General features: G+C 44.6%; 3 protein-coding genes across 3 annotated transcripts; 1 reads left to right on the top strand and 2 right to left on the bottom strand.

Moving 5' to 3' along the window:
* Nucleotides 1–3,807: 3,807 nt before the first annotated feature.
* On the bottom strand, nucleotides 3,808–6,200 carry LOC147990315 (uncharacterized). The gene is made up of 7 exons (XM_087538000.1): nucleotides 5,973–6,200; nucleotides 5,698–5,853; nucleotides 5,388–5,477; nucleotides 5,242–5,306; nucleotides 4,710–5,169; nucleotides 4,006–4,282; nucleotides 3,808–3,920 (listed from the first exon to the last, which is right to left on the bottom strand). The coding sequence occupies exons 1-7, from the start codon at nucleotides 6,198–6,200 to the stop codon at nucleotides 3,808–3,810; spliced, it is 1,389 nt and encodes a 462-aa protein (XP_087394126.1).
* A 6,101-nt stretch (nucleotides 6,201–12,301) lies between these two features.
* LOC125550436 (UDP-glycosyltransferase 88B1) lies at nucleotides 12,302–14,142 on the top strand. Its single transcript, XM_048713435.2, has one exon. It carries the CDS (start codon nucleotides 12,426–12,428, stop codon nucleotides 13,944–13,946), a length of 1,521 nt encoding a protein of 506 aa, XP_048569392.1. The 5' UTR covers nucleotides 12,302–12,425; the 3' UTR covers nucleotides 13,947–14,142.
* A 604-nt stretch (nucleotides 14,143–14,746) lies between these two features.
* Nucleotides 14,747–17,391, bottom strand: LOC125550446 (putative FBD-associated F-box protein At1g05080). The gene is made up of 3 exons (XM_048713446.2): nucleotides 16,323–17,391; nucleotides 15,857–16,030; nucleotides 14,747–15,225 (listed from the first exon to the last, which is right to left on the bottom strand). The coding sequence occupies exons 1-3, from the start codon at nucleotides 17,301–17,303 to the stop codon at nucleotides 14,911–14,913; spliced, it is 1,470 nt and encodes a 489-aa protein (XP_048569403.1). The 5' UTR covers nucleotides 17,304–17,391; the 3' UTR covers nucleotides 14,747–14,910.
* Nucleotides 17,392–18,236: the final 845 nt, after the last annotated feature.

Genomic DNA, 18,236 nt, shown 5'->3' with positions numbered 1-18,236 from the left:
TTTATAAAATACTAGGCCATATATAATGCATAATTTACAAAATGATTGGGTGTCAAAAGTTTTGATCCAACTTTCGTGAAAAAGACAAATTTCCGCTGATTTAGAAGGAAGCGGGTAAAATTTGAACTGCAGCTACCTCGTAGTTTGCTCTTTATTTTTTCCAAAAATCATTTCTAGGTACATAAGTATCTATTTAATTAGAGAAACACAAAAGGTTTTCCAAGATTCAACCACTAGCTAGGAACGGTCATGCCCTCCGTTTTGACCGCATTTTGAAATGGGCATAAAAAATAAAAAAATAGAAAAAATAGGAAAACCTTCGCAGTGTGTCATTGTATGTGACCAAGTTACCAGGAAAAATAATAAACTTGTAATATGGCCATTATTTTTAGAAAGTGTTCTCAGAAACGAGCTATCATGGGTGAAGATTTATGGCTTTCAAGCCAAATGATCAATCTTATGGCCACATTCATGGCATAGTTTGTTCAAATGATCTCATATTGTGCACAAGGGTGCATCTTGGAATGGCAAACGATGTTGCCTAAGGAAGTTTTCATTTTCTTTGGACAAAAAAATCTTTTACTATTTTTCGAGTGCCCAAAATGAGTTTTTTTGTGTGAAGAACCTACCATATATTTGTTGCAATATTGGACCTAATCATTTTTATAAAATACTAGTCCATATATAATGCACAATTGATCAAATGGTTATGTGTCAAAAGTTTCGATCCACCTCTCATGAAAAAGACAGATTTTCGATGATTCAATAAGAAGCGGGTCAAATTTGAACTGTAGCTGCCTCATAGTTTGCTATTTATTTTTTCCAAAAATCATTTCTAGGTACATAAGTATCTATTTCATCAGAGAAGTATCAAAAGTTTTCCAAGATTCAACCACTAGCTAGGAATGGTCAAGCCCGTCGTTTTGACCGCATTTTGAAACGGGCATAAAAAATTCAAAAAAAAATCAAAAAACTGGAAAACCTTCGCATTGTGTCATTATATGTGACCAATTTTCAGGAAAAATAATAAACTTGTAATACAACAATTATTTTAAAAAAAGTGTTCTCAGAAATGAGCTATCACGTGTGAAGATTCATGACTTTCAAGCCAAATGATCAATCTTATGGCCACATTCATGGCATAGTTTGTTCAAATGATCTCGTATTGTGCACAAGGGTCCATCTTGGAATTCCAAACAATGTTGCCTAAGGGAGTTTTCATTTTCTTTGCAAGGAAAATTCATTTTCTATTTTCCGAGTGCCCAAAATGAGTTTTTTGTGAAGGACCTACCATATATTTGTTGCAAAATTGGACCAAATCAATTTTCTAAAATACTAGGCCATATTTAATGCACAATTGACAAAAATGTTGGATGTCAGAAGCTTTGATCCATCTCTGATGAAAAAGACAAATTTCCGCCGATTCAATAGGAAGTGGGTCAAATTTGAACTGTAGCTCCTCATAGTTTGCTATTTATTTTTTCCAAAAATAATTTCTAGGTACATAATTATTTATTTAATCAGAGAAACATCAAAAAATTTCCAAGATTCAACCACTAGCCAGGAACGGTGAAGCCCGTCGTTTTGACCGCATTTTGAAACGGGCATAAAAAATTCAAAAAAATCAAAAAATTGGAAAACCTTCGCATTGTGTCATCATATGTGACCAAGTTTCTAGGAAAAATAATAAACTTGTAATATGGCAATTATTTTAAAAATGTGTTCTCAGAAATGAGCTATCATGCGTGAAGATTCATGGCTTTCAAGCCAAATGATCAATTTTATGGCCACATTCATGGCATAGTTTGTTCAAATGACCTCATATTGTGCACAAGGGTGCATCTTCGAATTCCAAACAATGTTGCCTAAGGGAGTTTTCATTTTCATTGCACGGAAAATTCATTTTCCATTTTTCGAGTACCCGAAATGAGTTTTTTTGTGAAGGACCTACCATATATTTGTTGCAATATTGGACCAAATCATTTTTATAAAATACTAGGCCATATATAATTCACAATTGAAAAAATGGTTGGGTGTCAAAATTTTCGATCCACCTCTCGTGAAAAAGACAAATTTCCGCCGATTCAGGAGGAAGCGGGTAAAACTGGAACTGCAATTGCCTCATAGTTTGCTCTTTATTTTTTTTCCAAAAATCATTTCTAGGTACATAAGTATCTATTTAAGCATAAATACATGGTTCGGTGGTGATACGTCGAGGTTTGGACGGTGGCCCAGGGCCCCAACTCCAAAGCGCATAGACTCGCATGCCCGTCGCTTGGTCACCGCGTGACCGTGGCGTTGCCATGCGTTCTGGGCAGCCTAGGCATGTCTAGTAGGTTGGGCACTCCCCAGGTAGATGCTAGGAATAAAATAACAACATAAGAATCTCAGGACGATACCGAACTATGCTCAAACAGGAATTAGCAGCCAAGTGTTTGATTAGCGGTACGAGAAATTCACAAGGCCAATGTGCCTGAGTTTTGGATGAGGATGATCATCTACTAGGGAGACTGTCTTGGAAAATTTTCAGCTCAAATGGAGGAATTTGGATGGTACTTCCTTTGAAAAGTACCACATCGGGCAGAAATATGGATGGTGAAGCTGGGCTCAAATTGATAATTGGATTGAGCTAAAATTTTGTGGAGTATGGTAATTTGGGCATACTAAAGCACTGTAAAAAATTTATACCATTTGGATAATCCTAGCTTGTACTTCCTTCACAAAGCTTCTCTCTGGATAGAAACTTTAGAAATTTACTGAGGAAGATTTAATAGGCAAATGGAGCTGAATATTGGAATGTGGCAATGATTTGTATATTTAAGATGGCAAAAAAGTTTGAGGACAATAGGAGGTGTCTAGATAGCACTTGCTTTGTAATGTGCCAATTTGGACAGAAAATAGAAATTGAAGTTGGGCTTACATAGATGATTGGATTATGCTAAAATTTGGTGTAGGGGGTTTCTATAGTCAGGGTAATGTCCTGGTAAATTTTCAGCAATTATAAAGCAATACAAAATGTAGTTGCTTCACAAACTAAAAATATTACCAGAAACAAAGATTCGATGGTGAGCTCACATGTATTGTTAGATAGAGCTAAACTTTTGTGTAGAGCTATGACTTTGGCATATAGAATATGTGGCAAAAATTCAACTCTTTACGATATTTCTATCTTGTACTTTCTTCACAATACTTCTAGGTGAATAAAAAATTTGGAAATTTGCTGAGGAAGATTTACTTGGCAAATGGAGCTGAATTTTCTCATGAAGCAATGGTTTGGATAGGAAAGAGTGCCCAAAAATTTTGAGGGCAATCAAGAATATATAAATAGTACTTCCTTCACAAAGTGATGTTTTGAACAGAATAGGAAAATGAATATTGTTGAATTATTTTTTAACTAGGCAAGGAAGCATTTTTACATATTTGACGAAGATATGACCCAAAGAATTTATGAGATTTTTTCAGGAATTTTGGGAGTGACAGAAATATAGGTTGCTTCACAACCTAGGGCAAAAATTGACACATGGACATGACACATAGGCAAAACTGATGAGGTGGCGCCTAGTCATAGCAATCCACCACAATTTACAAGGTTATGACCATATATATTGGTCATGATCAGCTAGAAATAAGGCAGCAGATCAGTGATGTCTGCTTTATGACCATCTCGTGTAAGGAAATTACGACCTTTATGGCTAAAACGGTCGATATAGTTGAGGGTTTGGAGCCCCCCGAGCAACTTTTGACCAATTGGTCTCAAATGGTCGTAGATCTATGACCAATTCTTCCAGGGTCACTGACAGAAGGTCACTAGTTAACATATTTCTTGTAATGGCTGGGATCCAGTGTAAAGTTGTTCCACGAGCGTATAACCGCCTCCAGCTTCACCCGCATGTCCTTGTTGAGGTTGGAGCTCTTGGGGCCTACGTAGAAATATCATGCAAGTTAAATGTCAATCCATATGATCACTGGAAAGATTTATTATTTGACACTTACAGGGCGACTTACCAAAGATTGCTGAGACCATTTGAGATACATGATGTTTTAAACCGGATAATTCAGTGGTCACCTCTTCAAGAGCCTTTTCTGCTGTTTCAACTCGTTGGGTTAAGGCAATTTTTTCTTCAGCCCGAGCCTTTTTCTCAACCTCAACCTCGGACTTCAGTTTCTCCTGTTCAGCCACGCTGAATTCAAATTTGGAGTTGGCCTTTTGAGTTTTGGTCTCCTGAGCCCCCAGGCGGTTCTTCAATTTAGACAGTTCTGATTGCAGTTGAGTAGTCGTGGTCTGTGTAAATACCGGGTCAAAAAACATGAATATTAGCATACAATCTTAAGTCCCAAGCCTTGTTGCAAGCAACAACACTTGGCACTTGGGGGCTAATGTCTAACGAATGTTTTATCTAAGTGGTGGTTCATGAGAGTAAGTCCCAAGCACTTTGCAAGCAAGAGTACTTGGCACTTGGGGGCTAATGCATATTGCTGTTAAATCTACACAAGGACTATTCTGTACAAGCATGCGAAGGACCGGCTCATTCATATTGGTTAAACCGGCCTTTGGGGGCTACGGGTTAAGCCGGATTTTTTACAGGTTTGACCAAAAGATATTATTAATGCTCATACGTCTGTTCTAAGTCTACAACATATTCATCATAAGCACTAGACTTGGGGGCTGGCATAGTAAGGATAATTCAGTGAAGGGAAAGAGTTTATACCTCAAATTTCTGGTGCATTTGCTTCACCATATCAACTTCGAGGTCACGGCTGTTGTGCACTTGGCTAAGATATCCAGAAAAAACTTCCCCAATGCTCATGTGAGTATAATCAGCAACGTCAAATCTGACCTTACAACGTTCCAGGTGCTCTTCTTTGGCAGAACACTTGGCTAGCACAGTAGGTCTCCTCGGCTCAGTGTAGCCAGTCTTGGTGATTACAACATCAGCATCCTGTGGGTCGTCTGTCTTGGCCGGGCTAGAGACTTCAAGGTTTTCAGAACCATCGGCGGTTTGATCGGCAGGCGAGTCAATAGTTGATGTTGGTGTGTCATGCGCCGGTTCAAGCGGCGGCTCAGGAACAGAGGCCTCAGGAACGGCCGTCTGGAGTTCTGGCTCTTTGAAAGATGGCTCTTCGGCCGGCTTGCTTTTCTTCACCTTCTTACTGGGCTTCACTTTTCCGCTGCATAAAGATCAAAATGTTAGTACAGATATAAAAATTGAAATGAATACAGGATAAGTAAATTGTCATTACCCTGGAGCGGTCTTAAAAGCCGGCATGTTGGACTGGAGCGAGTCATCGGAGGAAGGCAAAGTGTCCTGATAATTTGAGTCAAAAGAGTTGAGTGGTTGACGAGTGAGACCCGCCAAAGGATAAAAAGGAGTTAAGTTGGAGGTGACCTCATTCCGACGTTTCCTTGGTGTATTTGGTAAGCCGGATGAGAGTTCTACGTCCTTACTGGTCCGGGTCTGCCTCCGGCTCTCATGAATCTGTCACTTCAAAAGAAATTGAGGATCTTGATAAGCTAAAGGATGTGAAAATATTACTTTCCGGGTTAACTCTTCGGATTTTCTATCTTGGCAAAGGCTCGGAGTCGGAGGAAATAATAGTTACCTATTCATCCACTCTGTTACTCGTTCTCGTGTCCTCCTGATGATAATCAGTGTCAATAAGGTGGTTAAAAAAGGAGCCTAGAGAGTCAAGGGCTACCTCCGACTCAGAGGTATCTTCTAGTCGAAGCAAGTCTGAAGCGCTGCTCTTGTTTCCTTTCTTTTTTACGGCGGCTTTCCTAGCGGCTCTCTTGGCCTTCCTGGCTCTCTTTGCAGCTTCGTGATCATATTTTTCTTTCAAAAATTTGTCATTAGCCTGTGAAAATCGGCAAAAGTCTGAGTAAAGACAAAACATCGTGGATGAAGGTAAACATGCTCAATTTAGTGGCTTACCGCTGGAGTCGGGTTAGCTTTGCAGAAAGGGCTTAAGCCCACCTTGCCACAGTCTGCTAGGCTTTTGTTCAAAAGCGACTTTGTCATATTATCAATGACGTCGTTAGGTAAATCATCAGGGCTGTGCCGCAAAGGATCATTCTTCTCGCATGTGTAGGTGCACATCAAACCAGGACGTCGGCTCAATGGGATGATCCGCCAGGCAAGCCAAACCCGGACCAAGTCGATACCGCTTAAACCATTCCCCAAAAGAGCCTTCACTTTAACCATGGTAGGGGCGAGCTTCTGGCGTTCAACAGCGGATAACTTGTCTGGTAGAGGATGATTAGACTCGAGGCACAGGGCGCGAAAGCTGGGCAGAGGGTTCTCATCAGCCGGAGAAGTGTCTTGACAATAGAACCAAGTTTGGTTCCAGTCTTTGGGGTGACTTGGTGAATTTGCATAAGGTAAAATGGCGTCTCTCCGTCTTTGGATTGAGACCCCACCAAGTTCCAAACTAGGCCCGTTGGCACGTTCATTCTGGCGGTTCAAATAAAATAACTCTCTCAAGAGCAGGAAGCTGGGTTCTTCTCCAAGATACACCTCACAAAACACTTGAAAGTTGCAAATATTAGACATGGAGTTTGGTCTGATGTCTTGAGGACGGAGGTCAAAGAAGTGTAAGACGTCTCTAAAAAACTTTAAGCCGGGTGGGGGAAAGCCTCGGTACATGTGGTCAGTGAAGACGATGACTTCCCCCTCTTTAGGTTGAGGCTTTTCTTCGGTTGGATTAGGTGCACGGTAGGACATGATTTCCTTCTTTGGCAGATAGACAGTCTTCACAAAATCGTCAAATGTGCTATCTATGACGATGGACTTGACCCAATTTCATGTAATGGGTGTTTTGGGCGGCATTATGAAGACAGAAGCCTAACAAAGAGTAAAATTGCCTGTTCAAACTTAAGCCGGAGAGGAAAAGTATTCTAGTGCATATTCAAGATGGCGGTTTACAAAGGGGCCTAATGGTATATGACTAAATTATGTCAGATTACAAACCGCCATGAGCAGTGCAAATTATTTAAGACGCATGATAAGTCAGATGATGTCTGTTGAGCATTTCAAGTTAACTCAACAGTTTGAGCCGCCATGGCTAGGTGGATCTAACAAATGCAGTTTTGGCCTAAGTCTTACATAAACAAGTTTCACAAGCTACAGCTATTATTTTGGATCAACGGTTGTTCAGGAAAATAAAGAAAAATAAATCTAGACCTAAAAACTAGTACAGATGAGTTCATGAGCTTTCACAAGATTTTCCTTTCAGGAAAGGGGATCTACTATTATCAACAGTGGAAATACAAGAACTACCGCATTGGTGTAGCACCGTTTACAGATCAAAGAAGTTCGCGGTACAGCCTGGAAGATGAACTACGATGAACACAAGAGAAACTTGCAAACCCTAATGCTGATATGAGGTATGGAAAGACCAAAACTTACAGCTGTAGATCTACTGCGGAGGGTGGCCGCCGTTCTCTGCATTGATTCAGGTTGATGCAGCGGCCGAGGTTGAGGAAGACGAGGTGCTCTGCGGCGGCGGCGGAGCTCGAGCGACAGAAGGGTTGCGAGAGGAAGAAGACGCTGGAAAGGAGAAGAATAAGGAAAGACCGGTCGTGCCTACTTATAAGGAAAGACTCTTAAGTGGGCGCGAAAAATGAGGAGGCCGAAACAAAAATGGTTATCCAGCTACCAGAACACCTCGATTCTCGGGATGGTCATTAAGATAAGGATCCATTGAGATACGTTGGATAAAGTGTGAAGTAATGGCAGATGACGTCATGGCGGGTTATCGCAAATCCAGAAGATGACATCACGGCGGGTTACAAATTCTCGCACAATGAAGATCAGAAGGTTTTCTATAAGTGTTGAAGATTGACATGAACCAGTTCAAATCAATCTGGGGCCTAATGTTGCGGATATAACTATTGGGTATGACCTGCCCAGGAAGGGTCGGGTTATACCTATGGCGATTCATGAAGCCCAAGACAGCTCTGGAAGATGGCAGTTTAGATAAGGGACCAAGACCCAAAGGTGACTCAAGGCCCGTAGAAATAAACCGCCATATGTACATAACTTGTATTGTAAGGCAGGAATAGTTAGAGACCGAGCCGGACACTGTTTATGAGCCGGCCGGGACTCTATGAGCCATTGGGCATCAGCCTCTATATATAAAGCGACGACCCGGCGGCGGTTCAGGACAAGTAACCACAGATCGAAAGCTAGTTCAAGCGGATTCGATCCCTAGCAATCGAAACATAAGCAATACCACCTCAAACTGGATTAGGCCTTTACCTTCACCGCAAGGGGCCGAACCAGTATAAACCCTCGTGCCCTTTGTCCCGTTTTAACCCCTTTAAGCTTCCTAGTTGCGATGGCTCCACGCTTAAGTCCTTTCACTAGGACATCTGCTGTGACAATTCCTCGACAAGACTGGTATGGACATCAAACTAATGCAACAACCCCCAAATTATCCCAACTTGAACGCTCTTGACCTTGGGTACTTCAGATCCCTAGAGTCTCTAACGGACTACAGAGACCCTACCACCATCCCTGAGCTAATTCAAGGGGTAGAGGAAGAAGTCGATGACTATGAAGTTGGGAAACTCAACAGAATCTTCCTAACAATGCAAACATGTATGGTGGAAGTAATGGATCATGCAGGAGGAAATGCTTACAAAATTCCTCATGTCAACAAGTAAATATTTGAAAGAGATGGAATTCTACCTCCTAGGATTCATTTCCCATGTGAAGTGTATTACAGTGCCTTGGAGAATCTAGAACAAGATGAACATATAGGCTTGTGATGAGAGGCTTGGTCATGAGATGCTTGTGATGAGAGGCTGGATGATGAGAGGCTTTGTGATGAGATGTTGGATGATGTGAGGCTTGTGATGTGATCCATATGTTTTTACTCCTTGTGATGAGAGGCTTGTGATGTGATCCATATGTTTGTACTCCTTGTGATGAGAGGCTTGATGAGAGACTTGTGATGTGATCCATATATTTGTATGCATCATTGTGGATTTCTTAAACTTGTTTCTGAATTTTGTGTGTGTAAAGAAGAACTTTGTGAATTTTTCAAAGTTGTGTGGAGAGGAGAGAAGGGGAGAAGAGAACAGGAGAGAAAAGAGAGGAGAGGGGACGAGAGAAGGAACTTAGAAATTCCTAAATTTAATCCTTAGGAACTTTTTGTGGAGAGAAGAGAGAGGAGAGGAGACAAGAGAGGGGGGGAGGAGATAATAGAGGAGAGAAGGAGGAAAGGAGAGGAGAGAAACCCTAAAGTAAAAGAAATCCTAAGACTGATCCTTAAAGAAATTTAATCCTAAAAGAAATCCATTTATACTCCTACAAACTCAGTTAAGTATAAATTCAGTTAAGTTCACACTGAACTTCACAGAAGCTTTTAACTGAATTTTGCATCCAAATTTAATTAAACTCAAGCTTACTCTAACTACTGGAAATTTGCATCCAAATCCCATAACTATAATACTCCTACAGAATACTCCTCCATAATACAGCACGTCATCTACCCCTACTCCTACAGAAAGGAGTGGAGAGGAGAGGAGTGAAAGAAAAGGAATTCTAAAAGAAAAGAAATCCTATAGAGCATTATACTCCATCTAATACCCCAAGTACGACAAATAACATGTTTTAACTAGATGACCACCACTACTACTGCAAATACCATTTTTAACTAGATGACCACCACTGCTACTGCAAGTAGTATTACATGTTTTAACTCGATGACCACCACTGCTACTGCAAGTAGTATTACATGTTTTAACTAGATGGCCACCACTACTACTGCAAGTAAAACATGTTTTAACTACTCTAACTAAAGTTTTACAATTTACTACACCATGTTTTAACTACTCTACCAGAAGTTAAAACTACTCCAGTTGGAGTACAACAATTGCATCAACAACAACACATGAACAACCACTTCTAGTTGCGACTACCACTCTTGTTGTACTCCATGAAGAACAAATTCCATTCCAAATGAACAAGCCAAACAATCACATGAACAAGTAGGAGTATGAATCACACTTCAAATGAAGAGCTACTACTGCAGGAGCATGAAAAAACACACTTCACATAAATAATTTCATTCCATTCGAGAACAGAGTGTGCATGCTTACAGTACTCCACAGAGTATCGGTCCACAGAGAGGTCTTCTTCTTCAGACATGGTGCAGACATCAGCAGCAACAACATCGATCCATCGTCTTGGACTACAACAACGCAAAGAGAAAAGAAAGCTTACTCTAACTACTCCAATACTCCTCCATAATGTACAATAGGAAAGCAAGCAAGCATACAACAAGCAAACATATTTTAACTGAAAATGTACAGTTAACTGAAAATGTACAACAAGCATGCAAGTTACTCCTACAAAATGTACAACAAGGAAGCATGCAAGCAAGTCACTAGAGCAATACTCCTTTTGTTCCCTTTGTTCCTCACAAGCAAAAAGCAGATCTGAAGCACAAGCACAAGCTTTAGTGAGCTCAGTAAAACTTCACTACTTGCACATCACTACAAGCATATGTCAATGGAGTAAAATCCAGTAAACATCACAAGGAGCGGCCAAAAGTTCACATGCAAAATTCAGTGAACATCACTACGAGCAAAATTCAGCGATGTTTACTCCAGCACAAGAACTTTACTGGACTTGACCTCCATCACAACTTCACAAGATCTAAAGCAACAATATCACTAGAGCAGAACTACCACAACAGCACCATCACTAGAACAGAACTACAATAGCATCATCGGAGCAGAACCACTCCGTCACATCATCACTTAAGTAGTAGCATCAGTACAGAGGACAAGCACAAGGACTCACCGTCGTTGTGCTGGTCGTGGTAGTGGGTGACTGGCCGCCATAGTTGCTCCCCCCACCGCTACGGTATCGTCAACCGCTTCAGATCCAGCGCCGCCGCCGCTGCTATGGTGCCGCCAGTCGCTTCAGATACAACGTCGCTGCCGCCGCTCCAGTACCCATCACTGCTTCAGATCCGCCAGAGTAAAAAAGCCATAGTTGGAAGAGAGGAGACAACACTAGACGAGGAGAGATGACGATGCCATCTTTGGAGGGGAGTAGGTGAGCGAGGGGAATGGGAGAGGAGACGTTGAGGGAGGTCGTGATGACGCTGGGGAGGAGTGGGAGAGCTATGGATTTGGGGCTGTCGAAGAGAGGAACGAGAGAGGAGTGGGAGTGGTCGCGAAGGCAAAAGTGGAAACGTCGAAAATTTCGTTACGCTCGGAAATTTGTAAGTGAGGGGAAAACGTCCTACATTTCGGGACGGAGAGAGTGCATTTTACGCGGGCTAGAATAGGGATGGCACCCACAGGGTTTAGGTATGGGTAGAGCCACCCCATACCCTTACCCGTCACCCCAAAGCTTACCCATCACCCTTACCCATACCCGTCAATGGGTACAATTTTTTCTCATACCCGTTACCCGGCAGGGTAGAGGGTACCCACGGGTAAAATTACCCATATTTGCATAGCATCAATTTGAACAACTCATAGTCATAAACAATAACATATAGTCATAATTTATAAATACAATAGATTATAAAAACAACACATTTAATAAACAACATCACTTTCTTGTAAAATACAACACATCAAAAGAGCAACACACAGTCATACATTTTGAGTTCACAAATTCACAACAAAGCATAGAGATAATTTTGAGTTCACATATATTTTATATGGGTACATGGGTACGTGAGTATGGGCTATACGATCCCATACTCGTACCCGCTCTACCCGATGAATTTCACATTTCCCTATTTATGTATCCATGGGCAATTTTTTGTCATGTACCCTTACCTTAATAGAGTTTTTACCCGCAGGGTATGTGGGTAATACATACCCATTGCCATCCCTAGGCTAGAATAGTTGGCAAGGTACGTTTTATGGGGGCTAGAATAGTTGGCGAGGATTAATAGGCTGGTTACGCAAGTCTTCATATAAGGGCTTTGGGGTGTTGGATTACGATAATACTACATCTACGAAGACTAACGTAAACTTTTATGTAACTTTCTATCTATACTTCTCTCCCCCCTATTTTAAGTGGGGTGGGGCCCGCCTTCTCTTTAACGCTAATCAAAACTTGCCAGCTGTCTAATTACGTAAGGATTACGTTAAACCATTTGTAGGTCTAGCATTACTCGTTGGATTATTGTTTTCAGCCGGTGGCCCGGCAAAAATCATTTACGTACTCTTCTTTTCTGAGAACAATCCCTTCTTTTTAAACCACATACGTTCCCATCGCCCCCCGTCACAGTCACTGTCAGCAATTAAACATGGACATGGTAGCTGCACCTTCTCAATTATTCTGCCTGCGAGTACAAATTACAGTAGTCATGTCGAGAGTCGATCTAAGCCATCGTAGTTTTACGAAATCAACTCGCTGCATCTTCCACAGGGTCGACGGGGAGGAGCGAGAACCATGAATCAGACAGTCGTCCTGTACCCCAGCGCCTTAGTCGGCCACGTCGGCCCCATGACGAAGCTCGCCGGTGCCTTCCTCAAGCACGGCTACGACGTCACCGTGGTGCTCGTTGGCTACGGCACCACCGCCACCGATCGTACGGCCATCGAGGGAATCGTCGCCTCCAACCCGTCCATCAGCTTCCATGTCCTCCGGCCGCCTCCTGCTCCTCCAGCCACCAGCTCCGACAGCAAGCACCCTTTACTGGTCCTGCTCGACCTCTTGCGACGGTGCAACGAGCCGCTCGGAGCCTTCCTCGGCTCCATACCCCGTCAACGCCTCCACTCCGCGGTCATTGACATGTTCTGCGTCGACGCCATTGACGTCGTCGCCGCGGCCGGCGTCCCGGTGTACACATTCTTCGCCTCCTGCGCCTCCTGCCTGTCGGCCCTGACCCAGTTCCCGGCGCTGGTCGCCGGCAGGCAGACGGGACTGAAGGATCTCGGGGACACGCCCCTCGACTTGCTCGGCGTCCCACCGATGCCAGCGTCTCATTTCACCGAGGTGATGCTGGAGCACCCGGAGGGCGAGGTGTGCAAGGCCATAACGGAGATCTGGAGGTGCAACACGGAGACCATGGGGGTCCTGGTGAACACGTTCGAGCAGCTGGAGAGCCGGGCGGTGCGGTCGCTCCGGGACCCAGGCCGGAACATGCCTCCGGTCTACTGCGTCGGGCCGTTGTTGGCCGGCGCTGGCAACGACAAAGGCAAGGACGGCGTCGACGAGTGCCTTGCGTGGCTGGACGCACAGCCAGACGGCAGCGTGGTGTTCCTCTGCTTCGGAAGCATGGGCGTGCTCTCGGCGAAGCAGCTCAAGGAGATGGCCGTCGGGCTGGAGAGGTCCGGGCACCGGTTCCTGTGGTGCGTGCGCGTGCCGGCGGCCGCGGCCGGTCACGTCGACGAGCACTCGGAGCAGGAGCAGGAGCCGGAGCTGGACGCGGTCCTCCCGGAGGGGTTCCTGGAGCGAACCAAGAACAAGGGCATGGTCGTCAAGTCGTGGGCGCCGCAGGTGGAGGTGCTCCGGCACCGCGCGACGGGCGCGTTCGTGACGCACTGCGGGTGGAACTCGGTGCTGGAGTCCGTGGCGGCGGGGGTCCCGATGCTGTGCTGGCCGCTGTACGCGGAGCAGAAGATGAACAAGGTGTGGATGACGGCGGGGGACGGCATGGGCGTGGCGCTAGAACTGGAGGGCTACCGGGACGGGTTCGTCGGAGCGGAGGAGGTGGAGGCCAAGGTGAGGCTGGTGATGACGACGGAGGGCGAGGAAGGGGTCGTGCAGCTCAGGGCGCGGCTAAGGGGTCTCAGGGACGAGGCGGAGGCGGCGCTGGCGGACGGGGGCTCGTCGCGGGTGGACTTTCTCCGGTTCCTGTTGGACGTGAAGAATCTCGAAGTCGGAGGGAGGGGAGCAGCTCATCCAGTGAACAACCTGCAAATCTTGAATGCTGAAGCACGCCAGTACTCCCTATGTAAACTAATATAAGAGTGTTTAAAACACTAAAATAGTGATCTAAACGTTCTTATATTAGTTTACGGAGGGAGTACTTTACAGGAAGAGTACAAACATTTTAATTAGTTGGTAGGCTGCTGCTGAATAACTTTTACGTCATGGATGCTCGTATAAATGCATGCGGTTGTATCTGTACTATAATTTTTAAGTTAAACTTTAGTAATAACTACTCCTCCGTCTTATAATATAAAAGCGATTTTGACATTAATGTAGTATCAAAAATGATCTTATATTATGTGACGGAAGGAGTATCTCTATCTGGGTTTAAGTCCCTTCGTATTTGAAGTTAAAGTTTGACCATATATTTCACTCGCAAGATGTTAATGCATGCCGCCAAAAATTATATTGTTGAATTTGCATTTCAATGTACTTTAATGATATTTTTTTGCTATACAAAACTTAGATAAAATAATGGTCAAAATATGACACAAAATACAAGGGGGGTAGTAGTTAACTATTTTACCATTCTAATAATAAGAGTCAACGGGATTGACTGGTCAAATGGACAACACTTCAAGGTTTTGATGAATCTTATTATATATAAAAGATGAACTGTATACTTCTCCGGGCTATTTCGAAGTTACAATAAATCTGACAAAGGCATATTTGAATGTTTTGATAAATCTGAGTAAATAGTTTTTGGCGACAATACGAGAAATAGAATTTTTGGGCAAAAGTGACATCACTTTTTCTGCTGTAAAAGGGTAACAAATTGCATAACCCGATTGATCTTTTTTTTCAGAAAGGTATGGTTGATATTTCTGAACCTCCAGTGTACAAAATGTCACATTTTTTGCTCCAGGTTTGCATGTACGCATGATGACGATGATGGCATTGCAACATTCCAAAATCTAGCATCTCGGTGTTGCGCATAGAACACAGCTTATACCAAGAAGAAAACTACGGTAGACAGTGCAAGTGACAAGCCAGTGCCGAGCTAGCCTTCTGGCACATACAGAACCTTCTCGGAACCGCGGTACACAAAGAATCTCATGCATATCTCTGGCCTGGAGAAGCTTAGTAACTTCTGGCGGAACTCCTTCATGGCCATGCTTTCAGTGATTGTCTCATCGAAAGTTACTGTAATCTGTTCTAGCGCCGTTGCCCAGCTGAATAACCGCTCCAGGAAAGCAACTTCATGTCCAGTTCCTCCTGAGTTGATGATGTCTACCTCTTGGAGGCGATCCAGTATGAGATCCTTGAATTTCCAGTTTGGTGGATGGTCACAAAAACAATCAGATGGGCATTCCTCCTGAAACGGCATATCAGTCTAGTAAGAGCATAATTGAGTAAAATAAGAGGAAACTGTAAATTATCAAACCCACTGAATACCCAAGATATGTCGCTGACAATACTGCCTATGGCAGAAAATATGATTGTCATGCGCAAGGAGAAAAAGGTATTACACGTATTATAATGAAATTGGCACAATCCTCTGGTATTGTGCTATGTATAACCCATATCCAAGAAGGTGTTCAGTGGACCCTAGAGTTTCATTGGCCATGTAACTTTTAACGGAATGCATACACTATGCTTAGTACAATCACTTATGCAAACCTGAGTCTAGCAGCTTTGTCAAGATTGAGCCAGCCGGCCAATAACTCGTCAACTTGCCATGTAGTGCTATCCAATAGACTTACATTTTACTCAAATGAAACCTACTAGCAACCCAAGTAGCATACCACTTCTTCAAATTTGAAGAGCAAGGTGTTTGTAAGCACGTGATAAATAAGCCTATTTACAACAGAGTATCAGCATCAAACTCACACCAGGAGTAGGGCAACTAGCATAGCACACCTAGTTGTGCCAACAAATCAAATTAGGTGGCATCACTCAAGTAACACTTTGCAAAAGATAAATAACCCAATAGAGTATAGGCTTACTTCATAGTTGCAAGACATATCAATTGCAAGCTTTATTACACTAGTGCACATCCTGAGAATATTGAATAAGCAGGCTCCAAAGGAATGCGACAATGCCGTTACCACCAGGTTCAGGAATGTAACTTCTGGGAGCCTTGTCATGTCTTCCGATAAGTGTTGATTGTAAACCATGCGCTGTCATTTCATAGGAAGCCACATAGGAAAGATCACATACAGCAGTTGGAAAAGGACACAAACATCTTATTTATGGAGTGATTAGACACCCAAATGTCAACTGTTATAAGCTAACGAGTTAGTCTGATAAATGATGTAGGGTTCAATACAGATCAAAATTTTGCATGGCAATTATCGAATACCCAACTGACAGATTTTCTTTACTTGAACAACATGTTTGCCTTGTTATCTATTGACTTGCTAGCATGATACAGTGATGGAATAGCTCCACATAAGAGAAGAATGCACTCACTGACAGATGGACCACTTTGAGGTTTAGCTTGTGTATGGCCTCACAGCACTGCAAGAGTATCCGGCTATCGGGACTGTACACAAATTTACCAGATCCATATACAACCAAAGTGCCAATGTCCAGACACTGAAGATGCGCCATCTCGCCAAGCTCGAAAAAGCTTGGATCGTAAGTATCCTTCCACTTGAGCACCAACAGCTCAGGAGCTGAAATGTTGACAACCAGTTGGCTTGGATCCATAACACTAGCAAGGCAGGAGCTCAGAGTTAGCTCTTCAAGTGCAGGAGCCACTACAGTTAGCTTCTTTAAAGTATGCAGATTACTCAGCTTCAGTTGGAGTAGAGACTCTGAGTGGATGATGAATGTAGGCAGACCTCGGGCATGGCTAACGGTGAGTTTCCGCAAGGCTGGGCACCGCGGCGACGAGATGGCGTCACCAAGCCGGTTCACACGATTTAGCTGGACATAAACCAGGGAGAGATCGGTGAGCCGGACGAATACACCAGAAGCCGGCATGGCGAGGACAAGAAAGCCCAGGTCGAGGCTGAGGGCGGTGGCGTTCTCGAAGCATGGCAACTGAAAGGCGCCTCTTCCCCACTCCCCGCAACTCGTCGTGTTGTGAAAGACGAGATCGCCGGAGAGGCGGCGCACGGCGACGGGGAGCCAGGCCGCCATGGATTTGGGGGAGGCGCCACGGACGATGGCGACTAGGCAGCGGAGGTCCGGCGCTTCATAGGCGGCGAGGGCGGGGCGTATGCGGCGAGGGTCGATGCCGTCTGAAAAGTGGAGCTCCGGGAGAAAGGCCCAGAGGCGGCGCCAGCGGCTGGAGAGGATGCTGGTCCGAGCGGCGTCGGCGGCGTTCCGGGTCTTGAGAAGGACGTCGAGAAGAACGTCGTCGGGGAGCGCGCTGAGGCGGTCCTCGTTTCCGCCGCCGGCGAGCTTCGCCCGCTTGGGAGCGGAATCCACGTCAATGTGCTCCATGGAGAGCCCGGGGATCTGGTGCGTCTCACATCAGTCCCTTTTCCGCAGCAAAAATGATTATTAGACTAGTGGCCCATTTTTCGTTTATTTATGGAAGACTAAGGGCCCCTTAATCAAGAAGACAATTTAGCCAACAATTACAGAATTAGAAAGGACTGATCGAATCGACAGCTGGAGAATGGCAAGCTGTGTGGAGTAGAAGATCTTATCCGCCACTGTTTCTCTTCTGTTCTCTCTTTCGTATTGAGAAACGTTCATGTATACTAAATGATACGCGACTCTCCCTACTCCCCTGCCCCCGTGCGGCCGCCGCCGGGCCGCACCGGGTGGCCACCACCGAGCTTCCCTCGACCTCCTGGGCCTACCCTCCCTCCGCCGCCGCTGGCAACGTCGTCGGGCCTTTGGTAAAGGCCCGGCGGCGTGGCGGCGGCAGACCTCCTCTGCGTCTCGGATTTGAGGTGGCGGCAGCCCGATCTTGGTCCCCTGCGGCGGTGATGGCGGGCAGCGGCGGCCGGGGCGCGGCGGTGGCCCTGCTGCAGTCAGCGGGGATTGCAGGAGGCGTCGACGTGGGCTCGATCTACACAAAGGCAGGTGTCGGTGTCAAAACCGGCGGATCTCGAGTAGGGGGTCTCGAACTGTGCGTCTAAGATCGATGGTAGCGGAAGACAGGGGACACGATGTTTACCCAGGTTCGGGCCCTCTCTATGGAGGTAATACCCTACGTCCTGCTTGATTGATCTTGATGAATAGGAGTATTACAAGAGTTGATCTACCACGAGATCGTAATGACTAAACCCTAAAAGTCTAGTCTGGCTATGATTATAAGGATTCGGCCTATCTACGGACCTAGTCCTCCAGTTTATATAGACACGGGAGGGATCTAGGGTTACACAAGATCGGTTTACAGAGAAAGGAATCTACATATTTGGTCGC

Source organism: Triticum urartu, chromosome 1A (genome assembly GCF_056163025.1).
Source record: "Triticum urartu cultivar PI428250 chromosome 1A, HENAU_Tu73, whole genome shotgun sequence".
In the NCBI taxonomy this organism is placed as follows: domain Eukaryota; kingdom Viridiplantae; phylum Streptophyta; class Magnoliopsida; order Poales; family Poaceae; genus Triticum; species Triticum urartu.
Note: the sequence above shows the minus strand (reverse complement) of the source record. Positions and strands in the feature narration are given on the sequence as shown.